This window comes from Macaca fascicularis, chromosome 4, assembly GCF_037993035.2.
Source record: "Macaca fascicularis isolate 582-1 chromosome 4, T2T-MFA8v1.1".
NCBI classification, from domain to species: domain Eukaryota; kingdom Metazoa; phylum Chordata; class Mammalia; order Primates; family Cercopithecidae; genus Macaca; species Macaca fascicularis.
The window spans coordinates 76,428,636-76,445,173 of record NC_088378.1 but is presented as its reverse complement, the minus strand read 5'-3'; the positions used below and the strand labels follow the sequence as shown (position 1 = coordinate 76,445,173).

Here is a 16,538-nt window from a genome sequence, read left to right as displayed (position 1 = left end):
GAATTTATAACCCAAGACCATAAATTCATACCAACCTCTAGAAGAACAGAGGCAGGTGAATATTAGGTGCAAGCTGACTCAATTTAAATCCTTAGTTGGAAAAGAATTCAAACCTACGAGGGGTAATAGAAGAAAATGATTTTGCAGTGTTTATTAATATGAGAAAGTGATATTTAGCAGGAAGAAGTAGGATGATACTTTCTGTGGAGAACAACTGGAAATGACAAAGGGATATTGTCCTTTTTAAGAAATGGGTAGGAGAAAGAGTTGCTTGTAAGAATGTATTTTTAAAAAATAGTAGTGTATGACTATTAGGACTCTTTCATTTGCAAACAACTGAAACTAACATAGACTTAACAAACAAAAAAACTCAAACAAAGATTTATTAGATCATGCAATTTCTGCAGTGGCTCTATCCCTGAGGACAAACTAGATTATCAGGACTGAGTCTGGTTGTCTTCCTTTCCTGGCATGTGAACTCATTCTGATGTCTAGAAAGCTTGGTAGTATGTTAGGCATCTATTTGGTACTACCAGAAGTCCCAGCCACCCAAGCCCAGAAAACTTTATTGAGTGTGTGTGTGCATGTGCATGTGTGCGCGCGTGCATGCAAGCACATAGGGGCAGAGTGTGGAAGTGGGGAGGTGCTTTGATTGCCCAGTTTCCACATCATATATCAATCTTTAAAACCAAGGAAATAGCTCCACCCAAACCACATGTCCTGAGAGTCTGAGAGTGGTGTTTTTCCAAAGAAAGTCAGGATGGAGGTTCAAGAAAGGTTAAAAGGTGGCTGAATAGAAAAAAAAAAAAAGGAATTAAAAATCATGTCCATATAATCAATGTACTTTTAATATAATAATGCTTATATTTTAAACATCTCTAGGCTAAGACATAAAAGTGAAGGAACTTTTTCCTTTCTATCTTGACTTAGCAACTTATTGGTTGTACCAATATGTAGGTGAGTTACAAAAGTGAGGATTTTTGGTAGTCTTTAACCTACAGTTTTCCTATTTCTTTCTATATAGGTAATAGATCTTTTGAGAAAACTGCTCTTAAAAAAGTAAAATATTTCATCTTAAAAATGTTCTTATTTGAAATTCCACAACATTCTTAATGAAAAAAATATTATCTGCATAATTACATTAAATGGCTTCTGGAATACATTACCACTAATGATGCCAATAGAGTTAGTCCAGATGCAAACTATAAAAACATCCATTATCTTTTGTCCTTGAAGGAACTTCAAAAATTGCTTTTTTTCTTATAAGAAGCCTACGAATACTATACATAATTTCTTGCATTTTGTTTTGTGAACTGTTCTACAGAGCCTCAATATCTCACAAAAGTTTGAGATTTTCAAACCATATTCCATAATTTTGTAATTTTTTCTGTAGCCCAGTATCATAATTGATTTAACGAATGTAGTAGCAAAATACTTAATCTGATTTTTATTTTGCTTCCTAGCTTGTATTCAGCTTACATATATTAGGTAGTGCTGGATGCATCAAAAAACATTTTATTAAAAAAGAAACTAAATCACCATTATTGGTAATAAATGAAAGTTGAAAGTAGATTTCATTGTGTATCAGTGTTATGTTAGCTTACAGAATTTTTTAAAACGCAGTGATAAAATATTTAACTTAAATATTCTTAAGCAAAAGTCCTACAAAAAATGGTGTTTATTAAAAAGATTAAGTCGATGTTTGTAAGGTAGGCAAGAGTATGCTAGTAGAAAAGTCTACACACTTAACATCCAATGAATGACTAGATCTCTCAGATAAAGTATATATAGTGCAAACTTCTGTTAGCTCTGAGTAATTGTCTGTCATGGACTTTAGAATCTGTAAAATGTTTTGAATCCAGTTAATAAAATATCTTTCTTTTCCTGTATATAATTGTAGGTCACTAGCGTTTTTGGCTTTATTGGGAAGAATATTAGTTATTCAGAACCAACAGAATGTGTATATACAGAGAAAGAGACTTATTATAGGAATTGGCTCCTGTGATTATGAACGCTGGCAAGTACAAAATCTTCAGGGAAGGCTGGTGGGCTGGAGACCCAGGAAAGCTGATGCTCTGAAGTTCCAGTCTGAAGGCCAGCAGGCTGGAGAGCCAGTGTTCCAATTTGTGAAGGTAGTCTGTGGTAGAACCAGGAAGAGTCAAGATTGCAGTGAAGTCCAAAGGCAGGCTGATGGAGAAATTCTGTCTTGCATTAGGGAGGGCAGTCTTTTTGTTCTCTGCAGGCCTTCAAATGATTAAATGAGGCCCACCGACATTATGGAGGGCAATCTGCTTTACTCAAAGTCCACCAATTTAAATGTTACTCTCATCCAAAATACTCTCACCCAAAATACTCTCACAGAAACACCCAGAATAATGTTTGACTAATTATCTGCGCATCCTATGGTCCAGCCAAGTTGACAGATGAAATTAACCATCACAAGTCCAGTCCCTGCCAAGTTGGCACCCATATGCGTCTCCTTGAACCACACTTAATCATCATATAAAGACAATAACAAAGTCATATGTATTAGGCTGTTCTTGTGTTTCTATAAAGAACTACCGGAGACTGAATAATTTATAAAGAAAAGAGGTTTAACTGGCTCACAGTTCTGCAGGCTGTACAAGCATGGCACTAACATCACTGGGCTTCTGGTGAGGGCTCAGGGAGCTTTTACTCATGATGGAAGGCAAAGCAGGAGCAGGCACTTCACAGGGCAAAAGCAGGAGCAAGATAGAGAGAGAGGTGGGGTAGGAGAGGTGTCACATACTTTTAAACGACCAGATCTCGTGAGAACTCACTCACTATCATGAAGACAGTGCCAAGCCATGAGGGATCTGCCTCCATGACCAAAACACCTCCCACCAGGCTCCACCTCCAGCACTGAGGATTACAATTCACCATGAGATTTAGGTGGAGACAGACATCCAAACTACATCATCATACTTCCACCTAAAATGATAAAACAATCCTATGTACAACCAAAAATACAGCCTTTCCTCAGAAAAGGATGCAAAGTCCCTGGATGATGTTTTCTCTTCTCCTCCATATCCCATAACCTAAATACTATAAAGTTAACACTACTTAAATACTATGATATAAAGTCAATACATCTTATGTTACATGATAAGGAGATAACAGGGGAAAGAAAACACAGATGTTTGCTACACATACACATATTCAAAACAGTATGAGGAAATACACAAGACAGTTACAGTCCTCATTTCTGTAACTGGTCATGTGGTCATAGCTAGAATTCATAACTACCTTATTCCACTACCCATTCCCATTGCCTTCAGCAAGCATCTCAGCTGGTTATAGTTCTTAACCTGCTTGGGTGGCCCAAATCTTTATTCCTGAAGAGTCTGGGATATTAGTAGTATCGCTAGATTGGGTTGTTTTGTGTTTCTATTGACCGTAATCACAGAGCATGGTAATATTAAGAGCCAGCCCTAAGGGATCTTCCAGACATATGCTTCCTTCCTTCCATTAGCATTCCAGTTGCCCCTTGGTAATCAGGATCAATCACCCCAGCCAACATCATAACTACCTTTTTTGTCTGTTGACTCAAAGGCATAAGGAACCTCAAGGGGCCAGGTGGCAGTTTTGATTTCCAATTCAACGGAATAATTGTTGTTCCTCCTGGTAGAAGCTGTCCTCCTTTTAAAAATAAGACCTCCAGGCCAGCAGAGTATAAGGTCATAGAAAGCAAAAATTTTGCTAATGGGTCACTAGAAGTAAAAGTGAGCAGTGCTACTTCCATTTCCCCCCCTTGATTCCTGGACCTGTGTATCCTAGCTATGGGAGAGATGGGACCATATATTGACACAGATTCAGAACTTACCCAGCTTCCCAGAGAACCTTGCTCCAGTCCTGTAAAGTATTGTCACCTAGCTGGCACTGTAACTGACCTTCAAAAGGCCATTCCACCACTCTATCAAGCCAGCTGCTTCAGGATGGTGCAGAACATGGTAAGACCACTGAATTTCATGAGCCTTGTTTGATCAGAAGTAATGCTTTATGGAATACTATGATGGCAGATAAGGCATTTCATAAGTCCACAGATGGTAGTTTTGGCAGAAGCACTGTGTGCAGGGAAGGCAAATCCATATCTGAAGTGTTTATCCCAGAAAGAAGAAAATGATGCCCCTTCTATGATGGAAGCAGTCCAATGTAATGAACCTGCCACTAGGTATGATTGCATAAAAGCTGGAATCTTACGGATAATTTAGGGTATGTCTACTGGTAATAAAATGACACAAGAACTATCATATTTTCAGGGAACTGACTTTTCTGTGTGCTAAACATAGGAGATTCCATAGCCGGGCCTCATTGGACTCTAAAGCTGTATATCATTTGGAGAAACTGCTGGGTCCACTACTCAACTGTTTGGTGCTGAGCTTAAGTTCTTAAGACAGGTGTTACTTGAGCATTAGCCCAAGCAGATCTGTAGGTCACTTGACAGTGTACAGACACATGGGCATTTCCAAGCACTAGAGCAGGTGTAAAGTAATAAACAGAAAAGTCTGGGCCACAGAGGGAGAAATGTCCTAAAAAGTGGACAGTTTTAATCTGGTTCAATCTTATTTTACTAAAAATATTTAATACAACAGCTACTTTTTTCCCTTCAATATTCAAAGTCCTTTGAACCTCTGGTCTAAAGAACCTTGGTTTTGTTACAGACAGGAATATCTTTATGGCATAATAACCTCTACCAGTGCGTATATTGTGTTAGAGCGCATGCACCAGATTTTTTTTTTTTTTTTTTTTTTTTTTTGAGACAGGGTCTCGCTCTGTCACCCAGGCTTGAATGCAGTGGTGTGATCTCACTACAAGTTCTGCCTCCTGGCTCAAGCCATCCTCCCATCTCAGCCTCCCAAATAGCTGAGATCACAGGTGTGTGCCATCATGCCCAGCTAATTTTTGTATTTTTTTGTACAGACAGGGTTTCACCATGTTGCCCAGCCAGGTCTTGAACTCCTGGGCTCAAGCGATCTGCCCCCCTCAGGCTCCCAAAGTGCTGGGATTACAGGCATGAGCCACTGCACCTGGCCAAATTATTCTTTTAGTCAGTTTTTTAATCAAGATTTCTAGTTTTCAGAGGAAATTCTGAATGTTATTAGCCATTCATACACCTTTCCCATATATGTATCCTATGAAAGTCAAGTGCTTATGGGAAGGTAAATCTGGTGCTTTCCCCAACATTGAATTCACAGTTGGAGTTTCATATTTCAATTAAGTAATTAAATCCTGTTGAAATTAAACATCAACTTTCAATTGCCATAATTCAAAATAAATTATCTCATATATCTGCAAAACAGACAAGAAAAAGATGGGAAGAACAGAGTTTGCAAAAGGGATGATAATTCTGAAAGTATTTTAAATTAAAATGACTTTCAAATAGATGGGAAATTAAGAGAAAATAAAACTGCCTTTAAAAACATTGCCTACTTTATTAAACTTGGATTTTAATAGCCTTGCCTTATACTGGAGACAGGCCAAGCTGTGGGTAATCACCAGTATTTGTCAAACAATTATTTACTGAGCACCTACTATGTGCCAGATACTATTGTAAGTCCTAGCAATATAGCAGTGCCAAGACAAAGTACTTGTGCTTGAAGAACTTAAAATTATAGAGGAGTGGATACAAATGAATACATGTCAAATAGTCAAAAGTGCTATAAATAAAACTATAGCAAGTTATAAGGGCTAACGATTGATGAGGAGAGGGGAATATGCTGTTTTAGTTTGGGTGGTCAATAAAGGCCTCTGTGCATAGGCAATATTTGAGCAGAGACCTGAAGAAAGTGAGACCTGGAGGGCTGAAGATACATAGGGAAGAGCACTTTAAGTGGAGTATTTCAGCAAGGAGCAGGGTGCAGAGAGCTGGGGGTGGGGATGGGAGTAGGGGAAGGAGCTGGGGACATAAGGTTTCAAAGGTAGCAAAGATAAAGGGCTTTGGTTTTTATTCTGAAGGGTTTTAGGCACAGAAATGACATTATCTGACTATGTTTTAAAAGGAGGACTAGATTGTAAGGAAACAAGGAAGAAGCAAAGAGATTGGATGCACTAATTCAACAGTAGTTCTCATTTCATAGTATTTCATTCTGAGATTGACCTACCCTGTATGTTTCTGGGGAATGCTAATACTAATCAAAGCACTTTCATTTCAAAGGAACATTAAGGTATTTTGGTTTCTACATTTCTAAACTTTATATATGAAAATAATACCATCACTTACAGTGACAATTTATAGCATTGGACTAGTGTATAGTCCAATACACTAAATGTAGTGACAAAAATTAATTCATAAAGATAAAATACAAACACCAAATAATGAGACACATGGTATTAATAATTAATTTTAAATTATTATACTAAGTATGTAGTATCCCAGCATGTGAAAGGTTTTTTTTTCCCTATTATCACCAAAATAATTTATAGGGTTTGTACTGCTTAGGTTACTTCGGAAACCTGGGGTACTTGTTAAAAATGTAGTTTTCTGGCCTTGTAGTATCAGAATCTCCAGGGGTTTGTGGACTCGAAATTTACATTTTAAACAAGCTTCCAGATGATTCTTATATATACATGTTTAAATCAGTGACTCTATGGTAAAGCAAGAGAATTTTAGTGACTTGACTATTTTAAAGCTAGGTTCCGCTACTTGAATACTAAGTAAAAACAAGGAAGATCATATCCTATTACTTTATCTCAAATCCATTTTTGAATAGAGGGATACAAATAAAAGAAAATTAAAGTTTTACTGCTCTGCCATACTTCTAAAAAAAACTGAGTTAAACTATAATAAAAATTGCAGGATATGCTTTGTTAATTAGGTGACAATAAAAAAGCATTAGAATGAGACCTTTACACTGAGAACGACCTTAGGAACCTTTTGGAACAACTTGCTTAGTTTACAGATGAGGAAGTTGAGACTCAAAGTTAAATAGTCAAAAGGTAGCACAGTTGATTATGGATTCCTCACGACTCGTTTCGGAAATATTTCTATTAGTTTATCCTATTTTTTATTTCCCATGGAATTAGGTGATTATTTGAGTAAAATCTTAAAAAGAGTGAGGATCTTTCTAAAAATTCTGAACCTAAACCAGTGTATTCAATATTATACTTCTTTTTAAAAAATTAAGATCTTATTTTGTTTTATATTGAGATATTTTGGCTACTTAAAGAGCTGAAATATCTGTAGTACACTGTAGTACCTCGGGTATTATTATTCAGAATTATTTGTTCCCAAAACCTTTGGATGTGACTTACAATGGTTCCCTATAGGAAGAGCAGCTTTGCTGACCAATGACTGGGTTTAGCCACGTGACTTGCTTGGTCAACACAATGCAAACAGACTTGATGAACTTTTCAGTGCATTTCACAATGCTGCCAGTTCTCTTGCTTTAATGCCCTCTGCCACTAGAAGGGCATATCCCAGGTAGGGCCTTCTCTTTCAGCCTGGGGCCTGAATAGAGTAAACCTGAACCTGAATCACATCCTGAAGTGCAGCCACAGCAATTAACCCACAGCAGCCAACAAGCCACACAATGAAAAATACATGTTGTTGAAAGCTACTGAAACAATGGAGGTAGTCTGTTACCCATTGTACTCTAATAAAAGCTAATACATACAAGCTCCCAAATCTGGATCAAGTCTGGTACCTGAAACAGACAGATTATCAAAAGTAAAAATTCCGAGGTTTTCTGACCAAGAATCTTTGTTACAAAATGGGTAAATATCTTATTAATGTGCCTGCAAATACATTAGTGATAGAATGTTTTTATACGGTTTAGAGCTTGGTATATGATAGGTTCATATCTGAATTATGGTCATTTTTGTTTGGAAAATAGGTGTAATGAATCTACACGACAATTTTATAATGTAAAATTGCACCAACATGCACAAAGGAAATGTCACAATTTATCTGGGGATATAATTTTCAAAGCCATGGAAATACAGGGAAACTCTTTAAAAAAATTATAATCCCATAAACACACAATGCTTTTATCAATTTATATGATTTATGTCAGATTTACATCAGCAAAATAATTTGCTTATAAAATTTTCCAAAGCTTTTATATGCTTAATTTTCCTAGATTATTATTGTTTAGAACATTTCTTTTAATTTTATTCTTGTAATGTATTTGATGGCAAATAGGAATTTCATAGATTTTGAAGGATCATTTAACTACACGTAATGCTATAGCTTATTATGACTATTTTTCAGAAATTATGGGATCAATGTTTAATAACTTTATCTGGCAGAGGGGACCTGGAGCCAGTTCATATCATCTCAAAAGAGCAAAGTATGTGTGTCTCATTCCAACTCAGCATTAAGTGACTTCACATTGATAGCTTGAAATCAGCCAGATGGGAGTATTACATGACAAAAATTGGGAAGCACTACAAATTGGAGCTTTTTTTTCTCCCAAGAGTTGGTAGCTAACCACTTATCAGTGTACCACTAGGCTTAAGAAATTCCCCTTCTTTGACACTTGGTATTTTAATGTTTAAAATATTTTTTTAATCGCCCAGATGTTTATGAGGGGAGACTTAAGGTTATGGAGAACTGAAGCTAGTGGCTTGCTACACAGGTTTATAAGGGCTGAAGGCACTGAGGAACGTGGCCTGATGATGCTCCAGGAGCACTCTCCATTCATACTCTAGGCCCTGGTAAAATGGATGCACCTAGAGCAGGAAATGAAAAAGACTCTTGATTTTGCAAGGAGTGTATATAGATCGTAAAGCGGAAGGCACTTTGAAAGACAAAGGCAGAACAGTCCTCAATCTACGTGTTTCTCTTTTCTGTGCACATGTCCAGACATACCCTGCTGACAGTGAAGATAACATATAATAGGGACACATCTTGTAAATTCTTTCAATTTGACAAATATTTCTGATTATTAGGACTTAAGAACATTTATTTTAGATTTTACTGGATGGAGTTATGACTTTCAAATGAAGTTACTAGGGCTTCAACAATATTGACTCTATTTGGGGTATCTGTCAGCAAAAAACATATCAAGTAAGAAGAATGGTGTGTCAGAATTTATGTTAGTATTAACAATTCTCTTGCCTTGGTTGTTGTAATCTTAGCAGCAATTTATAAATATGCTATAGAAAGCGTTGCAGAAATATAACTTCCCACTAAAAAAAAAAAGTTTAACAAAATTAGCATATATTTACTGGAGAAGCTGAAATAAGTATATGTAGGTGTGTATATATACATGTATGTATACATATGTATGACTATACATATAATAGGGTTCACATTTAAAGTATTTATTTGTAAAGAAATGATTCTCATGATAAACTACCCCTTTTCCTTCATTCTCAGACTTCAGCAAAACAGATGCTAGCAGTGAATTTTTACTATACTTTTTTACAAAAGTTACATAAACATTTTTAAAATAGTCACTTATCAGAAGTTAATCTAAAATTTCTACTTTTTTCTATTACTATATAATGGATGGTTAAAATAGTTTATGGACCAGCACAACATGTAAATATTAATTAAAGCACTTGACAGTTAAATCCTACATACAAATATTCAAATTAAAATCATCAACTGGAACAGCAGGCCCTTAAGGTATTCCCAATTACTAGACTACGAGTTGTATTTCACAGAATTTTATGATACTAGAAGTAAATGAATGTTCTAAAACTATAATACATTAATAAAAAATGGACTTAGAAATTATGGGTCAAAATAAAAAGTAATCACGCTCAAAAATATTTTTAAAATCACATCACCAAAATATTAGTAACTTCCAAGGATTCCTCTTAATAAATAAAAAATACTTTTAAAAGAAACAAAATTACAATGCATAATCTTTAATGAGAAGGTTAAAAGTGACCTTAGTGAATACTTTTCATAATACATCCTACAATGCTGTTAGTGGCATTTTCCAAACTGTGCTCTGAAAAACTAATTTCTAAGAGAAGTTGATAGGTATTCACAGAAGTCTGGCAAACAGTACAAATCTTAACTCACCTTCACAGTGTCTGTCCATTAGCCTTTTAAAGTCCCTGAAGTTCAGCAGTAAAGAAACCTAAATGTCTTGATACATAACCATTTTGGGAAATTGTACTGTGGTTGTTTGTATGCCTTTTCTATACCCAGCACCCTTACCTCAATCTGTGCCTAGCTCAAAGCTATCAATGTATTTTTGTTGTCAATATATATTGACTAAACAGTGTCATTCATTCCATCCTAGCTCACCAAAAGTAGTTTGGGGCTAAGAACTGTGGAACAACAGAAGAATTATAGTAATGAAGGGACTGGTTTCTACAAAAGGCCAATACATGATGCTCTGGGAGTAAAAGGAGGAAAACGCTGTATCAAATTTTCGTTTAAGTAGCAAATCAAACTTTTAAGTAAATCTTAATTTGGAGGAATGATTGAGAAGGTAGAAATAAATAACAGTGTGAACTCAGTTTAGAATGTAGTTGCAGACTCCTGTAATCTCAGGGTTTAAAATGCACCCAAATTGATGTCATTTCACAGCATGTGGATGGATTGTTAAGAGTTCTGTACACAGGCGATGGCTCCTCATCTAGGCTGATAATTTCATAGGGGCTGTGACACAAACCTATTTTCCCAAACCTTCCGTTATGTTCAGTGGTGTCCTGAAATGATCAATTTTGAAAGTGAACTAAAGAGATACTCAAACTTATTTTACTACTCTAAAGTACAGAATACAAACAACAGAAATCATTAGATATTGAACAGCATTTTTATGTAAATAAAATTAAAATATCTCAGTTGTCTGTACAGACAACTTCATTTGTAACAGAGACTTGTTTTATCTTTGGTATATTCTACTCTATCTGATATGACTATTGTGCTTTTAAATGTTTTCCTTAAAATTTTTATAACTAATACTTCACTAATTACTTTACCAAATACATAGATTAAAATATCCCTAAATGTCAATTTTAGCAGGACTACCTTTTTCCTTTCAAAATGTAGTCAAATATACCTTTAACAGTATTTATATGTACAAAATTTAAGCCAAATACTCAAGCTTACAGGCACAGACCTTGAGTACACTTACTGCTGTGCCAGAGGAGTAATCTTGGCCCCATCCCTACTTATAAAAAAAATAAAATAAAATCATGATCTTTGATTAAAGCAAATGACTCTTAACAGAATGTGAGCTATTGCCAAAAAATCACTCTAACAGCTATGGTTTTATACTCACAGCCTAGGCTTCTAGTAGTATGTTGTCAATAAAAGGAAATGAGGTGATGATTGGCAGTTAATGGTCACTGACAAGATTTTAAGGGTAGTTATAAAGTTTCTCGGAAGTATCAATATCAAATGAGCTAAAGGGAGAAAAGTAGATGCAGCACTGATGTGTCAAAAATGACTTTGAAAGTGAAATTTTTGATGTGTCTGTAACAGGTATCCTTTACTAGCTGAAAGAAACAAATGAAAAGCCAAACATTCACTATTAACATACATGGGGCCGGACACAGTGGCTTATGCCTGTAATTTCAGCACTACAGGAGGCCAAGGTGGGACAATTACTTGAGCTCAGGAGTTCAAGACCAACACAGGCAACATGGCAAGACTGTGTCTCTATAAAAAATTTAAAAATTAGCCAGGCGTGGTGGTGTCTGTAGTCCCAGGTACTCGGGAGGCCGAGAGGGAGGATTGCTTCAGCCTGGGAGATTGAGGCTGCAGTAAGCTGAGATCATGCCACTGTACTCCAGCCTGGGGCAACAGAGACCCTGTCTCACATATGTAATACACACACATACATACATACATATATACATACATATGTGGTAGCCAAGTGTAATTTTTACTGACTCTTTGGTTAGTGTCATTACACTTGCACATATGAGTTTTTAGTCTTCAGTTAATTCCTGGGAAATGCCAAAAAATAAAAATACTGCCACAGAGAAATTAGTTTTTCTTTTCTACATATTGGCTCAAAATTAAGCACCTGAATATTAATTGTCTACATTTTGTACTTTTAAGATCTTATTTCAAAACAATTTACATTGAGAGGATTATTTATGTTTTTAAACAGGATCAGGGATATCTTTATTTTTAGACTCTGGGAAGATAATTTACCTGAGCAAAATGCAAAGATAAATAATTATACAAAAATTTAAGTCAGTTGTCAAAACTAACAATGCGTCATCTGGCTTCAAAATTTAATGAACAGAGAGTCTACATAAATATCTTTCTTGTCTACATATCTTTCTTGTTATGGTAAACACTTTGTTTTTTCTAACAAAACACTGCTCTTCATTTTAAAACCTAAACGGCAAAATGAGAAAGGTAACAGCGGATTAACAGGTTTGAATGTGGTTTATAAAATTTGGAACTGGCAAGCATGGATTAACTGACTCGAAAATACTCTGGAATAGGGGTCACAGATTTGGTCCACAGGCCAAATCCAGCCAGCTCATAAGAATAGTTTTACATTTTCTAATGGCTGAAAAAAATCTAATGGCTAACAGAGTAGTATTTTGTAACACAAGGAATTATGTAAAATTCAACTTTCAGTGCTCATGAAATTTTATCGGAACACGGCCACACTCATTCGTTTAGGTATTGTCTATGATTGCTTTCACAATAGAATGGCAGAGTTGAATAAGTGCAAAAGAGGCTTATGTGGTGCTGTCATCATTTTGCACTGCTCCTTGGCACACTAAAAATTGCAGTAATGCAGTTACCAACATTTTGAGTGCTACATATATTGTCATACCACAATATTTTTAAATTTATTACTAGTGCTTACCCATAACATCAAAACAAGAGAAAAAAAGAAAAGTAGACTTGAAGTGACATTTTTAAGGCACATTAGTATATGGATTTTTAAAAATCAGATGACACGTCAGAGTATGATGTTTAATATGCAATGTCATTAGAGCTGTTCTTAAAGAATACTATATAGTGCAGTCAGGGGCGGTGGTTCATGCCTATAATCCAAGCACTTTGGGAGGCCGAGGTGGGTGGATCACTTGAGGTCAGGAGTTCAAGACCAGCCTGGACAACATGGTAAAACCCCATCTCTACTAAAAACACAAAAATTAGCTAGGCGTGGTGGCTTGTGCCTGTAATCTCAGCTACTCGGGAGGCTGAGGCAGGAGAATCACTTGAACCTGCAGGGTGGAGGTTGCAGTGAGCTGAGATCATGCCACTGCACTACAGCCTGGGCAACAGAACAAGATTCAGTCTCAGAAAAAAAAAAAAAAAATCAAAAATGAAGATAAAGTCGCAGCCAAAGTGATTCAGTTGTTAACCAAGCAAGGAAAACATTTTACTAACGATGACTAAATTGTGTTTGATTCCATCAGCTGAAGGAACGTGCCCAAAGTAAACTTGCTTAAGACTATTAAATTAGCCTTTTGGCAAGAATGGTTGCTTTAAGAATTGAGAACACTGGGAACAACAGCAACAGTCAATAAAAAAGGCAAATGACCCTGAGTGGTTTTCCTTGGCTCTTGATGAGTCAACAGATGTTACTGATACTGCCTAGTTATTGCTTATTTGATAAGTCAATGCCAATGTTGAAGTGACTGAAATTAGTCTCTATAAATTATCTGTGTGGAACAATTACAAGCATGAATATTTTCTAAGAAGAAAACACAAACTTCATGCAACCTGAAGTAGAATCTGCTAAGATATGTTACAACTGGTGGTGCTAAAATGTGTGAAGCAAAAAGATTTAAGTTTGTCAAATTTTTTAAGCCAGTGAAAAGGTAAGAAGGTATTTAAAATCTATGGTTATTTACTGTATTATTCATCAGCAGATACTTTGTGGGATATATTTGACTCAACTTTGTATTATTGAACTACTAGTATCAATGGTGAACTTCATTTGCTCTCATAGTTTCTGACAGATTAAACACCAATGGTTCAGTTATCTTTTGTCAGATACAGAAGATGAATGTTCCAATTTGCCCAACCACACTGGCATAATAGTGTTAGTTCTATTATGAGCTTTTACGTGCAGGGTTGATATTGACATTTTTCTGAAAAAGAAGACATGTCCTCAACCACTATTATGGAACACTGAATGGCTTTGGAATTTAGCTTTTGCTCAAGACTTAATAAAATTTTGAAATGAATTCAAGCCAAAATTACAAGGCAAAACAAGTGTTTACATGTGAAACATGTCAACAAAAGTCATTTTGATGACAACACTATTTGAATTACAAGTAACAACAAGCTGCTTCACACATTTCCTGTGCTATCAAAAGGTAAGACAACAAAGTGGGATCTCCATTCTCACACAAATTTGTAGTTCACACTATAGTTCCCATTTGGAGTTTGGAGTTTGCAAGTGCAAAGGAAATTTCCATTTTTCAAAATCGATTTAACCCAGTGCAGTTGAGAAGCTCCTACCTAATCTTCAATTGGAAGTGATTAAGCTGCAATATAATAACATGCTAAAAGGAAAATATCCAAAGAAGTTACCTTCGAAGTGATGAATATGCTCAACAAAAATTATATTCAGAAGTAAGATACGTAAAATCTTATTACAGATCAGCATTAGCAAGTAAGTACTTATAATCAACTTTAATGACACGAAACATTAACTTTGATCCTCCCCCTAAATAAATTATTTTCATTGGTAAACCCGTATTACAAAAAGATAGTTCTCAATTATTGTTTTGAATTTTGTCAATAAAATTTTTGTGCAAATGTTATTTCTCTCCAGTTATTTAAGTACCTACATAACAATCTCAGTTTTACCTCTTAGCCCACAAAGCCTAAAATATTTACTATCTGGCCCTTTATAGAAAAAGTTTCCTGACCTCTGCCCTAGAGCCAGAAGCTACCCTGAACATTTAAAAGCACAGGTTGAATGCAATGCCTCAGAAGCCAGATGGCCTGGGTTTATATGTTGGCTCTGCCATTAGCAGCTTTAGGATCATGAGTAAATTCTTCAATCTTTTTTTGCTTCAGTTTCCTCATCTGTAAATGGGGGTTAGTAATGGCATTTATCTTACAGGGTTGTTGTGACAACTGAATTAGTAAATGCAAAGCACAAGAAACAGGGCCAGGCACAAAGGAAGCATTATCCTCATATGACTACTGAACACTTGACATGTAGCTAGTGCAACTGAAACAGTGAAATCCTACTTGAATTCAATTAAAATTAATAAAATAGCCATATTAGCGGCTATTTTAGTGGCTACAGTATTACCACAGTTCTACAGGATCACGCTAGGGTGTGTGGATGCTGGAATATAACCGTTTTGCACTGAGTAGGACAATGAATTTTGTTATACTACAGTTAATATTAGTTTTCTGTTCAAAACAGCTGTGCCTTTTTGTGCCACAAAATATTTTCTACTTTCTCAGTAGCAGAATTAATTTTTTAACAAAACAATGTATGTTTCTGTATAATTTGTATAATTATATATATATATATATATCCACATTTATGATTTTTTTAATATATAAAGAAAATCCACATATATTCAGAAACCTCAAAACTTTACCTTTTGCAAAATGTTAAGGCATCTGCTTATAGCAGTTGGAAAGCTTTTTTATTTAGTAGTTTACCTCTTATTCTTGATTATACCAAAATTTTTATATTGGCATTATCCAGTAGTGAAATAGACAAAAATATCAGAAGAAAAGTGGAAACACTACAATTTTCTTTAAGAGAAAGGGACTTGCTACATTGCCCAGGTTGGAGTGCAGTGGCTGTTCACAGGTGTAGTCGTAAGTACACTAGAGTCTCAAAATCCCATCTCAAGTAATCCTCCTGCCTCCACCTCCTGTGCCACTAGGACTACAAGTGTGTGCCACCACATCTGGCTAGAAAAACTACAAATTTTCCAGTTGAACAATTAATTCAAAGAAATAACCAAACAGCTGGAAAAGCAGGTCTCTTTCTCCAACTAGCTCTGACCATTTTGTACATACTGAACAAAACACTTGCCAGGTCACAGGCTTAATAAGACATCTTTACATGGAGGTGTAAAAAATTACTTTTTTTTTTTGCATAAATACCATGATACTTTATTGCTTAGTGTTCCTTTGAAAATAAGTTAGCATGTTTCCATGTTATTCTTTTATCAATCATATTATTGACTACAGCATATCACTGATTAACATAAGGTAAAAATATCATCCACTCACATATTCTTGAAGAGAAGTGCTTGTAATATTTTATGAAAACATTTGTGCACATTTTTACTTGATTTAATGGACAGTCCATTTCATATTTTTCTTTAAAATCTACAAATATCTTAATTCTTACCATTAAAACAACTAAAACCAAAACCCAAAACCAATCCCAAAATAAACCCCACCAAAGCACATTAATTTTATTACAGAACATATATTAAGTCACTGAGTAAAGCTCTTTTTTATGAACACTTTTGGAAAGCTTGCATTCAGTTCTAGCACAGCTCTGTTATCAATCTGCGAACAGAAGGACACATCAAGTAAAGAAAGATCTTTACAAGATTCCAGGAGTTTTCTTAAGGATGCCGGACTTACCATTCTTGTTCCTATTTAAGGAAAACAAAACAAAGCAAAAGAACACCTTAAATAT

General features: G+C 35.5%; 1 protein-coding gene across 9 annotated transcripts in view; it reads right to left on the bottom strand.

The window, feature by feature from the left end:
* Nucleotides 1–15,970: 15,970 nt before the first annotated feature.
* Nucleotides 15,971–16,538, bottom strand: part of FBXL4 (F-box and leucine rich repeat protein 4) — a 74,940-nt gene continuing 74,372 nt past the window's right edge. For all 9 annotated transcript variants that reach the window (XM_005552302.4, XM_074037420.1, XM_074037424.1 and 6 more), the window contains one exon: nt 15,971–16,494. In XM_005552302.4, the coding sequence (XP_005552359.2) occupies nt 16,331–16,494 (164 nt within the window). In that variant the 3' untranslated portion in view covers nt 15,971–16,330. The remainder of the gene's footprint in view (nt 16,495–16,538) is intronic.